At 46.8% G+C, this 20,493-nt stretch overlaps 1 protein-coding gene across 3 annotated transcripts in view; it reads left to right on the top strand.

Moving 5' to 3' along the window:
* LOC120526342 (putative helicase MOV-10) overlaps positions 1-20,493 on the top strand; it is a 166,381-nt gene that overhangs the window by 102,533 nt on the left and 43,355 nt on the right. For all 3 annotated transcript variants that reach the window (XR_005633117.1, XM_039749497.1, XM_039749496.1), the window contains 2 exons: positions 2,809-2,906; positions 11,888-12,004. Coding sequence is in view for 2 of the 3 variants with exons in the window: in XM_039749497.1 (XP_039605431.1) it covers positions 2,809-2,906; positions 11,888-12,004 (215 nt within the window). In the remaining variant the exon portion in view is untranslated. The remainder of the gene's footprint in view (positions 1-2,808; positions 2,907-11,887; positions 12,005-20,493) is intronic.

The following is a 20,493-nucleotide window of genomic DNA, read 5'->3' as shown; positions in this document are numbered from 1 at the left end:
GGGTGAGAAACTTGCAGTTGGTGGTACAGCACTGGGATATGGAGTAAGATGGGTGAACGGTACGTCGCTTGCGTTTTTTCACCAGAAAAGTGGCTTTTTAAATAAGTCATGTGGTCGCAGCTTATGGTCTGAGTCAGGGGTGTCGAACTCCAGGCCTGGTGGGCCGCAGTGGCTGCAGGTTTTCATTCTAACCCTTTCTGTATGCCCAGAGGGGGCTGGGCGGTCTCGTGGCCTGGAACCCTTGCAGATTTTATTTTTCTTCTCTCCAGCCGTCTGGAGTTTTTTTTTGTTTTTTTCTGTCCTCCCTGGCCATCGGACCTTACTCTTATTCTATGTTAATTAGTGTTGTCTTATTCTAATTCTTACTTTGTCTTTTTATTTCTCTTTTTTTCATCATGTAAAGCACTTTGAACGACATTATTTGTATGAAAATGTGCTATAGAAATAAGTGATGTTGTTGTTATTCCTAATCAGTGCTCAGTTTTCGCTGCTAATCAACTCCTTTACCCTTCATTTTAATAGCCCTGTTTTTAAGGATTCAGTCCTCTGAATTGATTTGTTTCTTCATTAAATGGCAGCCAAACAGAAACGAGATGTGAAACGAGCCTACAGGTGACCAGCTAAACTGGGATTTCAAACTCCAACCAATCTTTTAATGAGAAGCCGATTCTTGCTGTTAATTAAACCCAGTTATTTAATTCCATGGCCTGTTGCTGCTCTCATTCTGCCACAGCAGACTTTTCCAAAACTGTTGATTTTTCCGTTTGTTCTAAAATGTTGCGGTGACCTGAGAAATCAGCCTTACTGAGACCTCCACCTTTCTTTATTTTCCTATATTGTGTGATGGGCACAGGTGAGCTGGTCGCCTGGCTGCTCATTTTGTGTCTCGTTATTGTTTGGTTGCTAATTAAAGAAAAAGAAACAACTAAGGGACCCGAGTCAAGTTAATTAAAGTTAAGACAAACTGGTCACTAATGAAGAAGACGGTTAGAATGAAAACCTGCAGTCACTGCGGTCCACTAGGACCGGAGTTTGACATCCGCGGTCTAAGTGCACGTGTGCTTCATTGGTGGGCTGGAGAAGCGAAGGGACACTTAACGGACGTCCTGCAAAAGGATTTAATGGATTTTAACTATTTGTAACTCTCCCTTTTTATGCACTGTGCTTTATAAACATTTATTTATTAAATACTAGGGGGCTTCGCTTGCCCACCCCTGTGTTTGGTTTACTGGATATACAATTTAAAGAGATTGTTATTTTCATAGGAATTGTTACATCTGCATTATTTACACTTTTACTTTAAAACTTTTGTAAAAACTTGTCCTCTATTTCCGGCCCCGGGCGTTGTTACATCTCTGTCTCGAGGGACGTATAACGCTGCTCGCGTTGTCATAGGGGGGCATCTGAACGCACGCTAAGGAGATGCCGTCGGATCATCTGCTGTCTTTCTACTGCTGGCGAGCTGCCTGTTCTGTGTGTCGCATGTCGTTGTTTTAAGATCTGGGAGCACATGATGCGTGTCTGCCAAAAGCAATCCAACAACTGCTAGGTTAGATGTCCGTGGACTTGTTTTAAATGATGGCTCACTGCCTTGTCTCACGTGATGTTGTAAAAACAATACTTGTCCTTTATTTCCAGCCCCAGGCGTGTTTAAATGTCTTTCTCGCAGGACGTATAACGCGGGTAGCGTCGATCATTTTAAAGCCTGTACAGCCGCTGTCCTTTTTTCCACTTTCTGTCTCTGCTGCTCGCGTTGTGATCGCTTCTCCGTGATCATAAATATACACCTGACCAAATTGTGTTTTCTTTGAAATTAAACTTGTCGTTGCTTTAACTGTTGCGGGACCATAGAATGTATGGCCCATTATTGTGTAAATCTACGTTTTGTGCATTGAATGATGCAAATGCGAAAAGACTTTTTTCTGCTCTTTGCCTTTTATTTCTGACCTCGCTTTGTCCTGCTGTTTTTTCAATGACACCTGGTCCTGATGATTCATTTCCTTTTGTTTGTGTTAATGCGATCTTTCAGTCGTCGACGTTTCATTTATAACGTATTGTCCTTTATACGCTTTATATGCACTGAGACCCCTGTATCTGTGTGTGCTGCGTACCTTTACACTTCTGATTTTTCTTGATGGCCGGGCTCTGATATTGCTTGTAAGTAGGTTGTGTCTTGCAAGAATCTCATGTTCTATATCCCCACGAGACCCTCCGTGGCCATTCTCTTTTGTCTCGCGGGTCTTTTATTTGTCTTCCGTGATCTTAACATGAAGATCACGTATCGTCTCCTTGCCATTCCCTCCCACAGGATTTTTTTTTTTTTTTATAATATAGAGATTTACTGACAGCACGTTGGACACCTTAAACCCGTGTTGTTATTGTGCCTCACTCGCTGCTGACTACTAGGGGCTGAAGAGAATAGTTAGGTGTCAAAAACACGTCCTGGCACGGTGACCCCCTGATAGTTGTTCTAATCCGAATGTACACAGATAAAAAATACTGAATCTGTCACATAGCGGTTGGTGACTCCTTGTGACCATTCTGTTGTACCCAGTGCTGGCGGTTCTACTTTTTGCTATTCAGGCCTAAAGTGTTCAGTATGCTTAAGAATTCCATTAATGGCATAGCTGAGCAAATTTAGTGCACGATCCATGAGAGTGTGGCAGAGATGAGGCATGCTGGATGTTTGGACACTACTATGGCATCTCGCGCCCTTATGGTTTTATCAGGCAGAACTGTGGTTTAGGACGCAGTCAATCAATGTGTAAAGATTACTCCAGAATTCAATCTGTCGCTTTCTTTCAATAGGTTGGTATCGGGCGGCATTCCCTCTGGGCACTTCACACACATTTTCATCGATGAAGCTGGACACGCCATCGAGTCTGAATGCATAATTCCAGTTGCAGGTGAGGGATGATGGGATAACAAACAAACAAAGCTACGTGTTGAGTAACTCTTACTAAGTAACACAGACTTGGAAGAAGCTGCTGGTCGTAGCTTATGTGGGGAATCCTGCGGTACGCTGTGTTACTGATCTGAGGGTCATCGCGAACCAGTAATGTTTCTGCTGAAAGGTAAATTATTATTACATTGACTCATTTTCCGGTTAGGTTTTTTGTGCGGTAAAGTCCGTTCCCAAAGTCACTCCGAAATGCACAGGAGATTCCCTAGGAAAGGAGAAAGCACTGTCCATCCAAACGTGGATCCGTCACCCCTTATCCCAGCAGGTGTTTTTGGTATGGGCCATCACCTGGTTAAAGATGGTGGACAAGGGTCCCTTAGAGTTATCGGCCTGTTTGTTCTCTTTCTCCAGCCTTCCTTGTGGCCTAGTGGGATTTGGAGTTGGGTTAGGCCCTAGGGGCGCGATGCTTGATCCTTGTTCTCCAGGCTGCCCTGGCCCTGTAAGGCTTTGAGCTAGGGAAGCAGCTTCCTTGCCTCTAAGCTCTGGGGGCTTCTCCCTTGGCCTTGTGTGCTGTTGTTATGTGGGCCAAAGCAGAGTACAGATAGTGGATAAGATCCTTAGAGTTATCGGCGAGTTGTCTCTCCAGCCTCCCCTTTGGCCTTTGTGGGCTTTGAGCTGCAGTATGGGTCTGGCCATGGAGTCACAGGCCCTCGTCATCCATGCTCCCGAATGGGGTTTGGTCCTAGCCATAGAGTTACTGACCGTCGTCATCCAGGTTCCCCTAGTGCCCTGTAGGCTTTGAGTAAGGTTAAGGACTGGGAAGTTGTCTCCTGGCCTCTAAGCTCTTGGGGCTTCTTCCTTGGCCTTGTTCCCTTCTTATGTGGGCAATATCTGGGTACAGATAGTGGATAAGGTCCTTGGAATTATTGTTTTTTTTGGCTCTCCAACCTCCCCTTTGGCCTTTGTGGGCTTTGAGCTGTAGTATGGGTCTGGCCAGGGAAATCATCGGCTTTCATCATCCAGGCTCCATAATGGGGGTTTTGTTTCTGGCCTTAGAGTCACTGACCCTCGTCATCCAGGTTCCCCTAGTTCCTTGTAGGCTTTGAGTAAGGTTAAGGATTAGGAAGTAGCTTCTTCGCCTCCAAGCTCTGGGGGCTTCTCCCTTGGCCTTGTGTGCTGTTATTATGTGGGCCATATCTGGGTACAGATAGTGGATAAGATCCTTAGAGTTATCCGCTAGTTGTCTCTCCAGCCTCCCCTTTGGCCTTTGTGGGCCTTGAGCTGCAGTATGGGTCTGGCCATGGAGTCAGCGGCCCTCGTCATCCAGGCTCCCCAATGAGGCTTAGTTCTGGCCAGAGAGTCGTTTAGCCCTTGTAATCCAGGCTTGCCACTGGGGTTTGGTCCTGGCCATAGAGTCGCTGACCCTCGCCATCCAGGTTCTCCTAGTTGCCTATAGACTTTCAGTAAGGTTAAGGACTGGGAAGTTGCCTCCTGGCCTCTAAGCTACGAGGGCTTCTTCCTTGGCCTTGTTCCCTTCTTATGTGGGCCATATCTGGGTACGGATAGTGGATAAGGTCCTTGGAGTTATCGGTTTGTTGGCTCTCCAGCCTCCCCTTTGGCCTTGTGGGCTTTGAGTTGCCGTATGAGTCTGTCCACTGAGTCACCAGCCCTCGCCATCCAGGATTGCTGCTGGGGTCTGGTCCTGGTCATTTTCCGGTTAACAGCCTCAGATGGCGTTCCAGGGTCTTGCTGCATATCCTGACTCACACACACATACTTACTCTTGGCCGGCCAGTTTAGAGTCACCAGTCAAGTTCACCTAGCCGTTCTTTGGGAGTAGGAATTCACGTTGACCGAGTGAGAATGTCCAGAGTCCACCTAGAGTGAGCAGTCTGGCATTTGAAGTTTGGCGCAGCCCTAATCATTTTGCCGGTTCACTTGGGTGGCCTGTAGGGGGCATTTGTGGTCAGTCTCAGAGCCCAAAATAAAGCTAAGATTTCCATAACAGTTAGGTTTTATTAACAAAACATAAAGGTAGGAAATTCATGGAGAACTGAAAGTAGCAAAGTGAAGCACGAAAACTGAAGCCTGGCTGCCTACCTAAGCCCAAAAACAGAGGACTTGGCACAATGGGGCCTACCTAGCAGGCATACTTGAATATACAGTCATGTGGTAAAAGTAAATGCACCCCATGACTTTTTTTTTTTTTCCCGATTTTTAACATATGCGGACGTGTCAGGACTTGATCTTCATCCAAACAGTTTCTTTGGATAGAGGTGATGTTCTTGAAAACAAAATGACTTAAATTTATTGAACAAAAAAGTCCACCTGCAGCTCTCTATGCCTGTCTGCCAGAGAAACGTTTTTTCCCCCACTCCTTCATATTTGAGGGTTATCTTGGCATATCCAACAGCTTCTCGCTGGGATTCAGATCTGGGCTTTGACTTGGCCATTCCAGAACTCTTCAGTCATTCTTTGGTGGATCTCCTGGCACGTTTAGGGTCATTGTCACATTACAAGGTGTGCTTCAGTCTTCTCACAGATGGTCTCCCGTTATCTTCAAGCTCCCTCTGTTACAATGAAGAATTCCTAGTGGATTATGTGATGTTCCGCTGCAAAGGCCCTGTTGCAGCAAAAGCAGCTCTAAAACCAGAACATTTCCACAACACCACCACAGTTGCTCTCAGGTAGATCTGGTCAAATGGTGCCTTAGGTTTTCACCAAACATGTCTTCTGGTACCATAGTCAAATATCTGTAATCTTTGACTTCTCTGTCCAGAGCACATTGTTCCAGAAGTCCTGGTCTCTCTCTGTCTGTGTGCTCATGACCAAACCTGAGTCTTACGCTGCTGTTCCTGCTGGCGAGCAGAGGTTTCATCCATCCATCCTCTTCCACTTATCCGGGGTCGGGTCGCGGGGTCAGCAGCTTGAGCAGAGATGCCCAGACTTCCCTCTCCCCACCACTTCTTCCAGCTCTTCGGGAGAATCCCAAAGGCGTTCCCAGGCCAGCCGGAGACATAGTCCCTCCAGCGTGTCCTGGGTCTTCCCGGGCCTCCTCCCGGTTGGGCGTGCCGGAACACCTCACCAGGGAGGCGTCCAGGAGGCATCCTGATCAGATGCCGAGCCACCTCATCTGACTCCTCTCGATGCTCTACTCTGAGCCCCTCCCGGATGACTGAGCTTCTCACCCTATCTTTAAGGGAAAAGCCCAGACACCCTGCGGAGGAAACTCATTTCAGCCGCTTGTATTCGCAATCTCGTTCTTTGGTCACTACCCATAGCTCATGACCATAGGTGAGGGTAGGAGGTAGATCGACTGGTAAATTGAGAGCTTTGCCTTACGGCTCAGCTCCTTTTCACCACGACAGACCGATGCAGAGCCTTCATCACTGCGGATGCAGCACCGATCCGCCTGTCGATCTCCCTCTCCATTCTTCCCTCACTCGTGAACAAGACCCCGAGATACTTGAACTCCTCCACTTGGGGCAGGATCTCTCCCCCAACCCTGAGAGGGCACTCCACCCTTTTCCGGCTGAGGACCATGGTCTCGGATTTGGAGGTGCTGATTCTCATCCCAGCCGCTTCACACTCAGCTGCGAACCGATCCAGAGAGAGCTGAAGATCACGGCCTGATGAAGCAAACAGGACAACATCATCTGCAAAAGCAGTGACCCAATCCTGAGTCCACCAAACGGACCCCTTCAACACCCTGGCTGCGCCTAGAAATTCTGTCCATAAAAGTTATGAACAGAATCGGTGACAAAGGGCAGCCCTGGCGGAGTCCAACTCTCACTGGAAACGGGCTCGACTTACTGCCGGCAATGCGGACCAAGCTCTGACACGGTTGTACAGGGACCGAACAGCTCTTATCAGGGGTCCGGTACCCCATACTCCCGGAGCACCCCCCCACAGGATTCCCGAGGGACACGGTCAATGCCTTTTCCAAGTCCACAAAACACATGTAGACCGGTCGGGCAAACTCCCATGCACCCTCAGGACTCTGCTAAGGGTGAAGAGCTGGTCCACTGTTCCGCGACCAGGGACGAAAACCACACTGTTCCTCCTGAATCCGAGGTTGACTATCCGACGGACCCTCCTCTCCAGAACCCCGAATAGACTTTTCCAGGGAGGCTGAGGAGTGTGATCCCTCTATAGTTGGAACACACCCTCCGGTCCCCTTTTAAAGAGGGGACCACCACCCCGGTCTGCCAATCCAGAGGCACTGTCCCGATGTCCATGCGATGTTGCAGAGGCGTGTCAACCAAGACAGTCCTACAACATCCAGAGCCTTAAGGAACTCGGGCGTATCTCATCCACCCGGGGCCCTGCCACCAAGGAGTTTTTGACCACCTCGGTGACTTCAGTCCCAGAGATGGGAGAGCCCACCTCAGAGTCCCCAGGCTCTGCTTCCTCATTGGAAGGCATGTTAGTGGGATTGAGGAGGTCTTGAAGTACTCCTCCCACCGACCCTAGCGCCCGAGTCGAGGTCAGCAGCGCACCATCCCCACCATATACGGTGTTGACACTGCACTGCTTCCCCTCCTGAGGCGCGGACGGTGGACCAGAATCTCCTCAAGCCGTCCAAAGTCGTTCTCCATGGCCTCTCCAAACTCCTCCCATGCCCGAGTTTTGCCTCAGCAACAACGAAGCCGCGTTCCGCTTGGCCTGCGGTACCTATCAGCTGCCTCCAGAGACCCACAGGACAAAAAGTCCTATAGGACTCCTTCTTCAGCTTGACGGCATCCCTCACGGTGTCCACCAACGGGTTGGGGATTGCCGCCCGACAGGCACCGACCACCTTGCGGCCACAGCTCCGGTCAGCCGCCTCAACAATAGAGGCACGGAACATGGCCCATTGGACTCAATGTCCCCACCTCCCTCGGGACGTGGTTGAAGTTCTGCCGAAGGTGGGAGTTGAAGCTACTTCTGACAGGGGACTCTGCCAGCCGTTCCCAGCAGACCCTCACAACACATTTGGGCCTACAAGGTCTGACTGGCATCTTCCCCACCATCGAAGCCAACTCACCACCAGGTGGTGATCAGTTGACAGCTCCGCCCCTCTCTTCACCCGAAAGTGTCCAAGACATATGGCCGCAAGTCCGACGACACGACCACAAAGTCGATCATCGACCTGAGGCCTAGGGTGTCCTGGTGCCAAGTGCACATATGAACTCCCTTATGCTTGAACATGGTGTTCGTTATGGACAATCCGTGACGAGCACAGAAGTCCAATAACAAAACACAGCTCGGATTCAGATCGGGGGGGCCATTCCTCCCAATCACGCCCTTCCAGGTCTCACTGTCCAACACCTCCAATGAAGAATAAAAACTGTGGACAACGTTTTCCCTTGCCCGGACGCGGGTCACCGGGGCCCCCCTCTGGAGCCTGGCCTGGAGGTGGGGCTCTATGGCGAGCGCCTGGTGGCCGGGCCTGCACCCATGGGGCTCGGCCGGGCACAGCCCGAAGAGGTAACGTGAGTCCTCCTTCCCATGGGCTCACCACCAATGGGAGGGGCCAAGGAGGTCGGGTGCAGTGTGAGTTGGGTGGTGGCCGGAGGCGGGGACCTTGGCGGTCTGATCCTCGGTACACAAACTGGCTCTTGGGACGTGGAATGTCACCTCTCTGAAGGGCAAGGAGCCTGAGCTAGTGCGCGAGGTTGAGAGGTTCCGGCTAGATATCGTCGGACTCGCCTCGACGCACAGCTTGGACTCTGGAACCAATCTTCTTGAGAGGGGCTGGACTCTCTACCACTCTGGAGTTGCCCCCGGTGAGAGGCGCCGAGCAGGTGTGGGCATACTTATTGCCCCCCGACTTGGAGCCTGTGAGTTGGGGTTTACCCCGGTGGACGAGAGGGTGGCCTACCTCCACCTTCGGGTGGGGGGAAGGGTCCTGACTGTTGTTTGTGCGTATGCGCCGAACAGCAGTTTGGAGTATCCACCCTTTTTGGAGTCTCTGGAGGTGGTGCTAGAGGGCATACCTTCTGGGGATTCCCTCGTTTTGCTGGGAGACTTCAATGCCCACATGGGCAGAGGTTTCATCAACTTCCTATTTTGGCTGCTCCCAATAGGGGTTGCCGCAGCGGATCATCTTCTTCCATCTCTTCCTGTCCTCTCCATCTTGTTGTGTTACATCCATCACCTGCATGTCCTCTCTCACCACATCCATAAACCTTCTCTTAGGCCTTCCTCTTTTCCTCTTCCCTGGCAGTTCTTTCCTTAGCATCCTTCTTCCAATATACCCAGCATCTCTCCTCTGCACGTCCAAACCAACACAATCTCAACTCTCTGACTATGTCTCCCAACCATCCATTCTGAGCTGACCCTCTGATGTACTTATTTCTAATCCTGTCCATTGTGAAGCCACCAGGGTGCATACAACCGCCCTAACGCAGACGCACACAGGCAGGACACAGGTTCAAACTCAACACCTGGTTTATTTACAGTTTTAAAGTGTGCAAAAATCACCAACACCGCAACACACGGTTAAGTCCAGTCCAGTCCCTTCCTTGCTGCCAGTCCATCCGCCTCCACTCCTCCTCAGCCTTCTTCCTTCCGACTCTGGCCATTCAATGGAGTGAGGCGATGGCTCTTATTCAGGTCCCGGGTGTGTTCCAGGTGGCTTGTCAGTATTACCTGGAATCACTCCCACGTGCGCCGGAGGTCCTCTGTAGGGCTCTACAGCACCCCCTGGCAGCCCCCACGGAACCCAACAGGGCTTCACCAAACTGCAGCTCCCGACATACCCTGCGGGAATCCGTGGTGCCACAGCGACCCAGAAGGGCTGCCCTCTAGTGTCCCAGGGGAGGTATTGCCTCACCAATGCCCTCTCCCCTGGTCCTTCCACTCTGTTGGCGTCCTGGGCCAGGTAGTGGAAGTGACCGCCCATCACACCATCATCGTCACACCCAGTGCAAATCTTAGCATCTTTAACTCTGCCACCTCCAGCTCTGTCTCCTGTGCCACCGTCTCCAACCCATATAACATAGTTGGTCTCACTACTGCCCTGTAGACCTTCCCTGTCACTCTTGCTGATACCCGTCTTTCATAAATCACTCCTGACACTCTTCTCCACCCATTTCACCCTGCCTGCACTCTCTTCTTCACTTCTCTTCCACAATCACCATTCCTCTGTACCGTTGATCCCAAGTATTTAAACTCATCCATCATCGCCAACTCTCCTTCATCCTCACCATTCTACTGACCTCCCTCTCATTTACACACATGTATTCTGTCTTGGTGGTCCTACTGACCTTCATTCCTCTCCTCTCCAGAGCAGATCTCCACCTCTCCAGGGTCTCCTCAGCCTGCTCCCTACTCTCACTACAGATCACAATGTCATCAGCAAACATCACAGTCCATGGGGACTCCTGTCTAATGTCGTCTGTCAACCTGTCCATCACCATTGCAAATAAGAAAGGGGCTCCGAGCCGATCCCTGATGTAATCCCACCTCGTCACTCCTACCGCAGACCTCACCACGGTCACACTTCCCTTGTGCATATCCTTTACAACACTTACTTACTTCTCTGCCACTCCCGACTTCCTCATACAATACCACAGCTCCTCTCAGGTCACCCTGTCATATGCTTTCTCCAGGTCCACAAAGACACAATGAAACTCCTTCTGGCCTTCTCTAAACTTCTCCATCAACATCCTCAGAGCAAACATCACATCTGTGGTGCTCTTTCTTGGCATGAAACCATACTGCTGCTCACTAATCATCACCTCCCTTCTTAACTGACCTTCCACTACTCTTTCCCATAACTTCATGCTGTGGCTCATCAATTTTATCCCCCTGCAGTTACTTCAGTCCTGCACATCCCCCTTATTCTTAAACATTGGCACCAGTACACTTCTTCTCCACTCCTCAGGCATCCTCTCACTTTCCAAGATTCCATTAAACAATCTGGTTAAAAACTCCACTGCCATCTCTCCTAAGCACCTCCATGCTTCCACAGGTATGTCGTCTGGATCAACGGCCTTTTCCGTTCTTCATCCTCTTCATAGCTGTCCTTACTTCCTCCTTGCTAATCCGTTGCACTTCCTGATTCACTATCTCCACATCATCCAACCTCATCTCTTTCTCATTCTCTTCATTCATCAGCCTCTCAAAGTACTCTTTCCATCTGCTCAACAGCCTCTCCTCGCTTCATCTGCCAGGTCTAATTTGTGTTAGTCTTTTTAATGATAAACGCATGCATTTTGACATCAACAGTGGCAAGAGCTACCTGGAGGTCCCATGATACAATTCTGGGGTTCTTGGGGACTTCTTTCAGCATCGTATGTCCTGCTGTCAACGTGATCTTGCGGGGGACAACCTGGCTTGGATAACTTGGCATTTGTTGGAAAGCTTGTAGATAGCCATTTAGACAGTGGAATGGTTGATCCCTTCTCAGATTCATAACATGTGGGATGATAACTATTTGGAGAAGGCCACACTCAGATGGGGTTTTGGGTGGGGGAGATAATTTGGACACAGATCTGGCCAGGATTTGACCTCAGGACTCTGGAGCTATGAGGTAACACTGGTTACCAATCCATCACCATCCATCCCCTCACCTTCTGTAGCCACTTATCTGTTGCAGGGTCCTGGGAAAGAGGACTATGGGTGGTTGGTAGGATTGTCAGGTCCAGGGATGGGGGGAGTAACCTATCCCAGTAGAGACAGGAACCAGCTCTTGTCATTACACCTTTTGGGTCACACCGGTCTAAGGTTGAATCTCCAGTCAACCCACCATCAGTTGTCCCAGTTCCACCTTTCCTGCCCCTCTTTAGATATAAATCCTGTCGAGTGAGTGTAAATCTTAAGTTGCTGGATTCTATACACGCAAATGTAAAGAAGTGTTTTAAGTACACCATTCTTAGATCTTAGGTGGGGTTCTTCAACATGTCTTGCTATTGTGATCTCTCAGGAATGCATCTCTATTGTCCTGAACAAATATTTAATTTTGAACCTCCTTTTCTTTGTTTTTTTTCATCTTTCTAGGACTCTTGAGTTTGCCTGATCCCATAAAGAACACCGGAACACAGCTGGTTTTAGCCGGAGATCCAAAACAGTTGGGACCCATCCTCAGGTCTCCAGTAGCCATCAAGCACGGCTTGAGTAAGTCCCTGTCAGACTCTTGTTTGGTCCATGTTTGACGTTTGTTGGTGATATTATTAGGATGACTTTTGTTAAACCCAAAAAGGCATCACACGCACACACACACACACACACACAGTCCCACCCAAAAGTATCGAAGTGCGATTCATTAGTTTTTGCTCTTTGGCCTTTGAGATGCAAAGATGAACATGAGACGTGAGTTCAGAATTTCAGCGTTTTATTTCCTGGTTTTGATGTAAGTGACTCAACTTCATTTAAAGCGCAGAGTCACAATGCAGCAGGGTCCCCATACTCTGTACAAATATGAAGAGTACACGGCCCAGAATGTACAGTAAGCAAGTGAAAAATAGAAATGAAGATAAACGACGACGTCAAAGTTGAAGGAATAACAACGCGAGGCAACACACGTTTCTAAATCAGCTTTTTGCGCTTCCGTATTACGTAGTGTAGAGAAGTTAGAATGGGTGTTATGTGATCAAAGTTGTCATTATTTGTCAGGATCCTTGCTGCAGCGCTCTGAACGAACTTGAAGCAGCAACAACTAGTAAGACTGGAGCACAGGACACAACAAAGATAATCAAGTGTAGAAGAAAGAGATGCGTTCATTAATGTTTCTGCATCGCACAGAAATCAAACAGATCGGATTTTTACAATGAGGTGAGAGACGCGTATCAAAGATCACTCCCAAGAATTCTGATGGTTGAACTTAAAGAACAACTACGGCCATCAATATTAACACTCAAATTCTCACACAAGTGCCCATATTTGGCCGGGCTAACAACCGTTTGATCAGCATTTAAGAGCATTAATTTTTTAATTTCTAACAGACATGCCTCTAAATTCAAGAGTTGTAATAGCTTGTTAGTATTTATAGTGGTGTATTGTCAGCATAGAAATGAAAACTAACACCATATTTGCATATAGATAGTGTGGTTGGTTGGGCGGTGGAAGGACAAACTGGAAGCAGTCGAAAGTTTGGGATGCCAGCTGGGTTGTCCTTTTTAATTGTTGCGAGACGAAACAAACAAAAATAAAAAGTAATGAAAAACGTGCCAATGTGCCGTTCCCGATCAGGGATTCGTCCATCTTTATGGTTTACGAGAGTCACGTGCACTGCCGTGCGGCTCATTCAGGTCTTCCGGCAAAAGACGCCTCTTTCTTAATCGGTGCGTCTTTTATAGTGAAACTTCCGGAAGGGGTGGGGCTAAGTGCCCTTAGTGGGTGGGTTCTCAGAGCTGTGAGGGAAGAAGGAAAACAGGACAAAGTCAGCAGTAGCTCACCCTTATCTCAGCGGGTTGTTACAAACCTTTCCCCGGCCCTTAGAGGAGTCCTCCGACGCCCAAGCTTGACAATAGATAAAAGCATAAGGCCAAGGACTGATCCAGGGGTACACCGACATTTATTTCAGAAAATTCAGAAATTGTATCGTCCTAACTGACATGTTGAGTTCATATGGCAGAGAGCCCCTTTTCTAGCAGACCACCCAAGTCTTTGGGCAGGAAAAAGTGTAGCAAGAGGTGGACTTCGAGCAAATGAAGTACAGTCAGGCGCCAGTCTGAGACGATTCGTACTTCAAACCAAGGGCCACAGGAAAACAATAGGGCAAGAATGTTCTAGAAATTGCCAAGATCAGCTGCAGAGTCTTTCATTTTAATTATTATTATTTTTCAGGGTTTCGTATGTTTTCTGACTCTAGGAGGGCCCTTTAATGTTTGCTTTGATTGTATCTGCTCCACATGGCTAATTGTTTTGCATTCGGCTGGCACCGCTTTCCTTACATCTGTCTTTTTCACACTAGAATTACCAAAGCCTACGAAAAAACGTGTAAATCTGGCCGACCTTAAATACCTTTGCACTTCTCCGTCAGTGTCTCTTGTCTTGTCAAGCAGTCTGCTATTCTATCCCCCCACCGCCGCAGAACGGGCACAAAGTTCTCCCAACTCGTGCCTTGATTATCTGGGATTGAAGTGCTGGAGTTTTAGAGTGGAAATAATAGATCGTTATTTGGAATACATGCATTTCACGTGTCTTCTGCTTCTACAATAATCTGTGTAAACACATTGTTAAAGCAGAAAGGTTTTTCATGTTTTAGTAATAAATGACAAAATGTAGGCATAAACTATAGAATGTGCAAAGGCTGAAGTCCAAAGATCAAATGAAGACTTTCACAAAAGGTTCGAGGATGATACAACAGCTTCCGTGGTGTAGCGGTAAGAATTGCTGACTTGTAATCCAGAGTCCCCGGTTCGATCCTGACTGCCTCGTATATTTACCGTTTTCAGTACAGTGATCCCCCGCCTATCGTGGAAGTTACGTTCCCGACCCATCAGTGATAGGTGAAAATCCGCGATATAGAAAGACCGTATAAATAAACATTTTTTTTTATAGTTTAAACCTTAAAATACCCATCCCACACACTTTAAACATAGGTAAACTTATTAAAACACACTTTGTAAACACATATGATATGTGGATGTTGGGCTAGTTTCCTCCCACAATCCAAAGACATGCAGGCGAGAACGGCGGATTGGCGATTCTAAATTGGCCCTAGTGTGTGCTTGGTGTGTTTGTGTGTGTCCTGCGGTGGGTTCGCACCCTGCCCAGGATTGGTTCCTGCCTTGTGCCCTGTGTTGGCTAAGATTGGCTCCAGCGGACCCCCGTGACCCTGTATTCGGATTCAGCGGGTTAGAAACTGGATGGATGGATGGATGTTGGGCTAAGGATATGAGTAACATCTCTCTATTATAAAACATTTTAACGTCACGCAAGACAAGGCAGTGAGACAGAAGGACAGCTGCCGTACAGGCTTTTAAATGATCGACGCACAGCACGACAAGCAGAACACGCACCTCGGCAGCAGCAGCACAAAGTCCACTTCTCCTTAGCGTGCATTCAGCTCCCCCCCTTCACAACGCAAAGTGGCAGGAGCGTAGCGCGCCTTCAGTTTTCAAGACCAGATCATCTCGGAGAGACACTTTGACGACACGCGAGACTAGACATTACAACCTTGGGAAGCAAAACCCGTGAGACGGTGACTTTTGCACGTCACGCCCTACTTACAAACAATTTAAAACAAGTCCACGGACATCTAACCTCGCAGTTGTTGGAATGCTTTTGGCAGACACACTTCAGGTGCTCGCAGCTCTTAAAACAACGACAAGCAGAACACGCAGCTCGCCAGAAGCAGCAGCAGAAAGCCAGCAGATGATCTGAGCACTTCTCCTTAGCATGCGTTCAGCCCTCGACACTCCTCCTCCTTAAAAACGTGCAGAGTGACAAGCAGAGCAGGCATCTTGGTAGAAGCAGCACAAAGATAGATGATGGATGGATGGATGGATACTTTATTAATCCCAAGGGGAAATTCCCCTACTCCAGCAGCATCATACTGATAAAAACCAATATTAAATTAAAGAGTGATAACAATGAAGGTATAACAGACAATAACTTTGTACGATCTTAACGTTTACCCCCGCTGGGTGGAATTGAAGAGTCGCATAGTGTGGGGGAGGAACGATCTCCTCAGTCTGTCAGTGGGTTCAGCCCCCCCACCCCTTCACAACGCGAGTGGCAGAGACGCGAAGTGGCAAAAGGGCAGCTACTGTACAGGCTTTTAAATGATCGACGCAAAGCACGACAAGCACAGCACACAGCTGGCCAGCAGAAGCAGCAGCAAGACACCAGCTGAACCGATCACATCTCTTTAGCTTGCGTTCTAACCCCCCCTTCACAATGCGAGCAGCGTTACAAGTGCCATGAGAAAGAGATGTAACCACGCCCGGGGCAGGAAATAAAGGACAAAATATTGTTTTTACAAAAGTTTTAAAGTAAAAATGAAAATAATGCTTATGTAACAATTCCCATGAAAATAACAATCTGTTTAGATTGTTTATCCGGTAAACAAAACCCAGGGGTGGGTGAGCGATGCCCCCTAATAATAATAATAATAGTATTAATAAATCCGCCATGTAGCGGGGGCGCGATATAGCGGGGGATCACTGTAGTGAGCCGCTCTTATTGTTAATATTATACAGTACACACACACAGTCCCTGACTAAAGTCTTGTCGCTTGTGTACAAATTGACCTGAAGTGCCACTAAAATATATTTCTAATTAAGATTTTGTTACAAGAAATGGGTCATTTTAATCCCATCAGCTCTTGTAATAATGTTTCAGTGCAAAACGAAACTGACAAAAAGTATTCTAATATTCACAGCTTGGTAAAGCCCATTAAGTCCATTTTTGGCAAGACATAAGTGTTGTCGCCTTGTCATATGAACTTCACCTGTGACTAATAATGGATCAATAAGGTCTCAGGTGTGTATAAAAAGAACCCCAGTACACTAGACCTTCACATCAACTGCAACGAGACCTCTGCAGACATGCCTAAGATTCACCCTGAGACTAAAGTGTTGATTATCAAGAGGCTGAAGACCAAATCCACTGCTGATGTGGCCAACGCCTTCAATGTGTCTCAGCGTCAAGTTCAGAGGATAAAAAAAGATTTGAAGAGACTGGAGACGTTTTTGACAAGCCCGGGTCAGGAAGACCCCGCAAGACAACTGCTCGAGAGGACCGTTTGTTGGCTTGAAAATCCAAGGCCAGCCCATTTTCCACTGCAGCAGAGCTCCACAAGACCTGGTCACCTGAAGTCCCTGTGTCAACCAGAACAGTTTGTCGGATTCTGTCTCGAAATGGCCTCCATGGTCGAGTCAGTGCCCATAAGCCAGCACTAAACAAAAGACAATTGAAAAACCGTGTGGCATTTGCCAAGGCCCACAGCGTGCTAAAAGGATGGACGCTGGAAAAGTGGCAGAAGGTGGATTTTTCAGATGAATCTTCTGTTGAATTACACCACAGTCACCACAAATATTGCAGGAGACCTACTGGGACCCGCATGGAGCCGAGATTTACCCAGAAAACAGTGAAGTTTGGTGGAGGCAAAATCATGGTATTGGTGGTATGCGAGGGATCTGCAGGGTGGAAGGCAACATCAATAGTCTAAAATACCAAGAAATCTTAGCTACCTCTAATATTCCCAACCATAAAAAAGGCCAAATTCTGCAGCAGGATGGTGCTCCATCGCATACTTCCATCTCCACATCAAAGTTCCTTAAAGTGAAGAAGATCAAGATGCTCCAGGATTGGCCAGTCCAGTCACCAGACATGAACATCATTGAGCATATGTGGGGTAGGATGAAGGAGGAAGCAAGGAAGACGAAACCAAAGAATATTGATGAACTCTGGGATGCATGCAAGACTGTTTTCTTTGCTATTCCTGATGACTTCATCAATAAATTGTATGAATCCTTGCCAAACCACATGGATGCTGTCCTTCAAGCCATTTTCCACACACGCAGCAGCGGTTGTAGTCACTTCTCTCTGTAGTTACCATCGCCAACGTCCATTAGATAGCAGCAACGGTTCAACACAGACGCTCTTTACTGTGTAATGCCACTCGCCTTTGTGTCAAGACTCTCTGTCGAAGGAACTATCATGACACGTTGCGCAAGACGTAAAGATGTTTTCATACCAAGAATACCGCTGATTCCGAATGATTTACCCTTTGATTTCAAACTGCTCCAATTTCCTGTTCGTTTGGCTTTTGCTATGTCAATTAATAAGGCTCAATGGCAATCACTACAAGTTGCAGGCATCAATTTCGAAAATTCATGCTTTTCACGCGGACAACTCTATGTAGCATGTTCTACAGTGGGTAATCCTCACAATTTGATCATTTTCTCACCACAAGGGAAAACAAAAAATATAGTGTATCCAAAGGCTCTGGAATGAGCACTTCTATTACCTCTTAGAATAAAATGTGAATCGGAAAACTGTTCTATTTCTATATTCTGTTTCTCTCATTTTGGAAATTCACCGGTTATAGATTCCCGGGCAACGCCGGGTACTCCTGTGAGTAATATAATAAATCACAAAAATCATCAAAACATATCAAACCAGCTGCAGGTTTATAAAGATACAAATTAAGGAACCGCCCGGTCATTTATTAAAAATCTTTTTATCAAACATTATTAATTCACCCATCCTCCATATCACAAAGATGTTTTCTTCACTTACATACAAAAATATTTAACAAGATTTATTTGAGCGCAAAGGCTTCCAACATTTTAAACATTTTTTTTCAAATATAACAAATAACATATAATTGACAAAAGTCCAGACGGTCAATATAACCAAAGTATCCAGGAATTGAACTTCTGGTAACGAAGATTCACAATGGTTGTCCATCAAGCCGACGCATCTTGGACTCAATAACTCCTTCATCAGGGCCAGACAAACTAAAAATTAAAGACAAATAACTTTCACATCTCATTAAACTGGTGCATAATCCATATAAATACGTAGTCTGAAAGGGAACATTCACCATAAAATCTTCCCAAAGATACAAGTTTTCAGAACACTTCTCAGGCAAAATCGTCTACAAACTGAATGTGATGGGCAACACTCTGGATTTTCTTTTCGATCCGATTCTGAGTGCTACTGAGGCCAGTATTACCAATCCTGATACTGATGTAGCCCTAGAGTGTCATCTTGCAAGAATGGCTAATCTCTCTATTATTATCTCTCTATTATTTATTTATTTATATATATATATATCAGTCAGTCATCATCCAACCAACTTGCTATATCCTAACTACAGGGTCACGGGAGTCTGCTGGAGCCAATCCCAGCCAACACAGGGCGCAAGGCAGGAAACAAACCTCGGGCAGGGCGCACACACACACACACCAAGTACACACCAGGGACAATTTAGAATTGCCAATACACTTAACCTGCATGTCTTTGGACTGTGGGAGGAAACTCAGACAGACACGGAGAGAACATGCAAACTCCACGCAGGGAGGACCCAAGAAGCGAACCCAGGTCTCCTTCCTATGAGGCTGCAGTGCTACCCACTGCACCACCGTGCCACCCTTATATATATATATATATATATATATATATATATATATATATATATATATATATATATATACAGTGGTGTGAAAACTATTTGCCCCTTCCTGATTTCTTATTCTTTTGCATGTTTGTCACACAAAATGTTTCTGATCATCAAACACATTTAACCATTAGTCAAATATAACACAAGTAAACACAAAATGCAGTTTTTAAATGATGGTTTTTATTATTTAGGGAGAAAAAAATCCAAACCTACATGGCCCTGTGTGAAAAAGTAATTGCCCCTTGTTAAAAATCACCTAACTGTGGTGTATCACACCTGAGTTCAATTTCCGTAGCCCCCCCAGGCCTGATTACTGCCACACCTGTTTCAATCAAGAAATCACTTAAATAGGAGCTGCCTGACACAGAGAAGTAGACCAAAAGCACCTCAAAAGCTAGACATCATGCCAAGATCCAAAGAAATTCAGGAACAAATGAGAACAGAAGTCATTGAGATCTATCAGTCTGGTAAAGGTTATAAAGCCATTTCTAAAGCTTTGGGACTCCAGTGAACCACAGTGAGAGCCATTATCCACAAATGGCAAAAACATGGAACAGTGGTGAACCTTCCCAGGAGTGGCCGGCCGACCAAAATTACCCCAAGGCGCAGAGATGACTCATCCGAGAGGTCACAAAAGACCCCAGAACAACGTCTAAAGAACTGCAGGCCTCACTTGCCTCAATTAAGGTCAGTGTTCACGACTCCACCATAAGAAAAAGACTGGGCAAAAACGGCCTGCATGGCAGATTTCCAAGACCAAACCACTGTTAAGCAAAAAGAACATTGGGGCTCGTCTCAATTTTGCTAAGAAACATCTCAATGATTGCCAAGACTTTTGGGAAAATACCTTGTGGACTGATGAGACAAAAGTTGAACTTTTTGGAAGGCAAATGTCCGTTACATCTGGCGTAAAAGGAACACAGCATTTCAGAAAAAGAACATCATACCAACAGTAAAATATGGTGGTGGTAGTGTGATGGTCTGGGGTTGTTTTGCTGCTTCAGGACCTGGAAGGCTTGCTGTGATAGATGGAACCATGAATTCTACTGTCTACCAAAAAATCCTGAAGGAGAATGTCCGCCATCTGTTAATCAACTCAAGCTGAAGCGATCTTGGGTGCTGCAACAGGACAATGACCCAAAACACACCAGCAAATCCACCTCTGAATGGCTGAAGAAAAACAAAATGAAGACTTTGGAGTGGCCTAGTCAAAGTCCTGACCTGAATCCAATTGAGATGCTATGGCATGACCTTAAAAAGGCGGTTCATGCTAGAAAACCCTCAAATAAAGCTGAATTACAACAATTCTGCAAAGATGAGTGGGCCAAAATTCCTCCAGAGCGCTGTAAAAGACTCATTGCAAGTTATCGCAAACGCTTGATTGCAGTTATTGCTGCTAAGGGTGGCCCAACCAGTTATTAGGTTCAGGGGCAATTACTTTTTCACACAGGGCCATGTAGGTTTGGATTTTTTCTCCCTAAATAATAAAAACCATCATTTAAAAACTGCATTTTGTGTTTACTTGTGT

Source organism: Polypterus senegalus, chromosome 3 (genome assembly GCF_016835505.1).
Source record: "Polypterus senegalus isolate Bchr_013 chromosome 3, ASM1683550v1, whole genome shotgun sequence".
NCBI classification, from domain to species: Eukaryota; Metazoa; Chordata; class Cladistia; order Polypteriformes; family Polypteridae; genus Polypterus; species Polypterus senegalus.
Note: the sequence above shows the minus strand (reverse complement) of the source record. Positions and strands in the feature narration are given on the sequence as shown.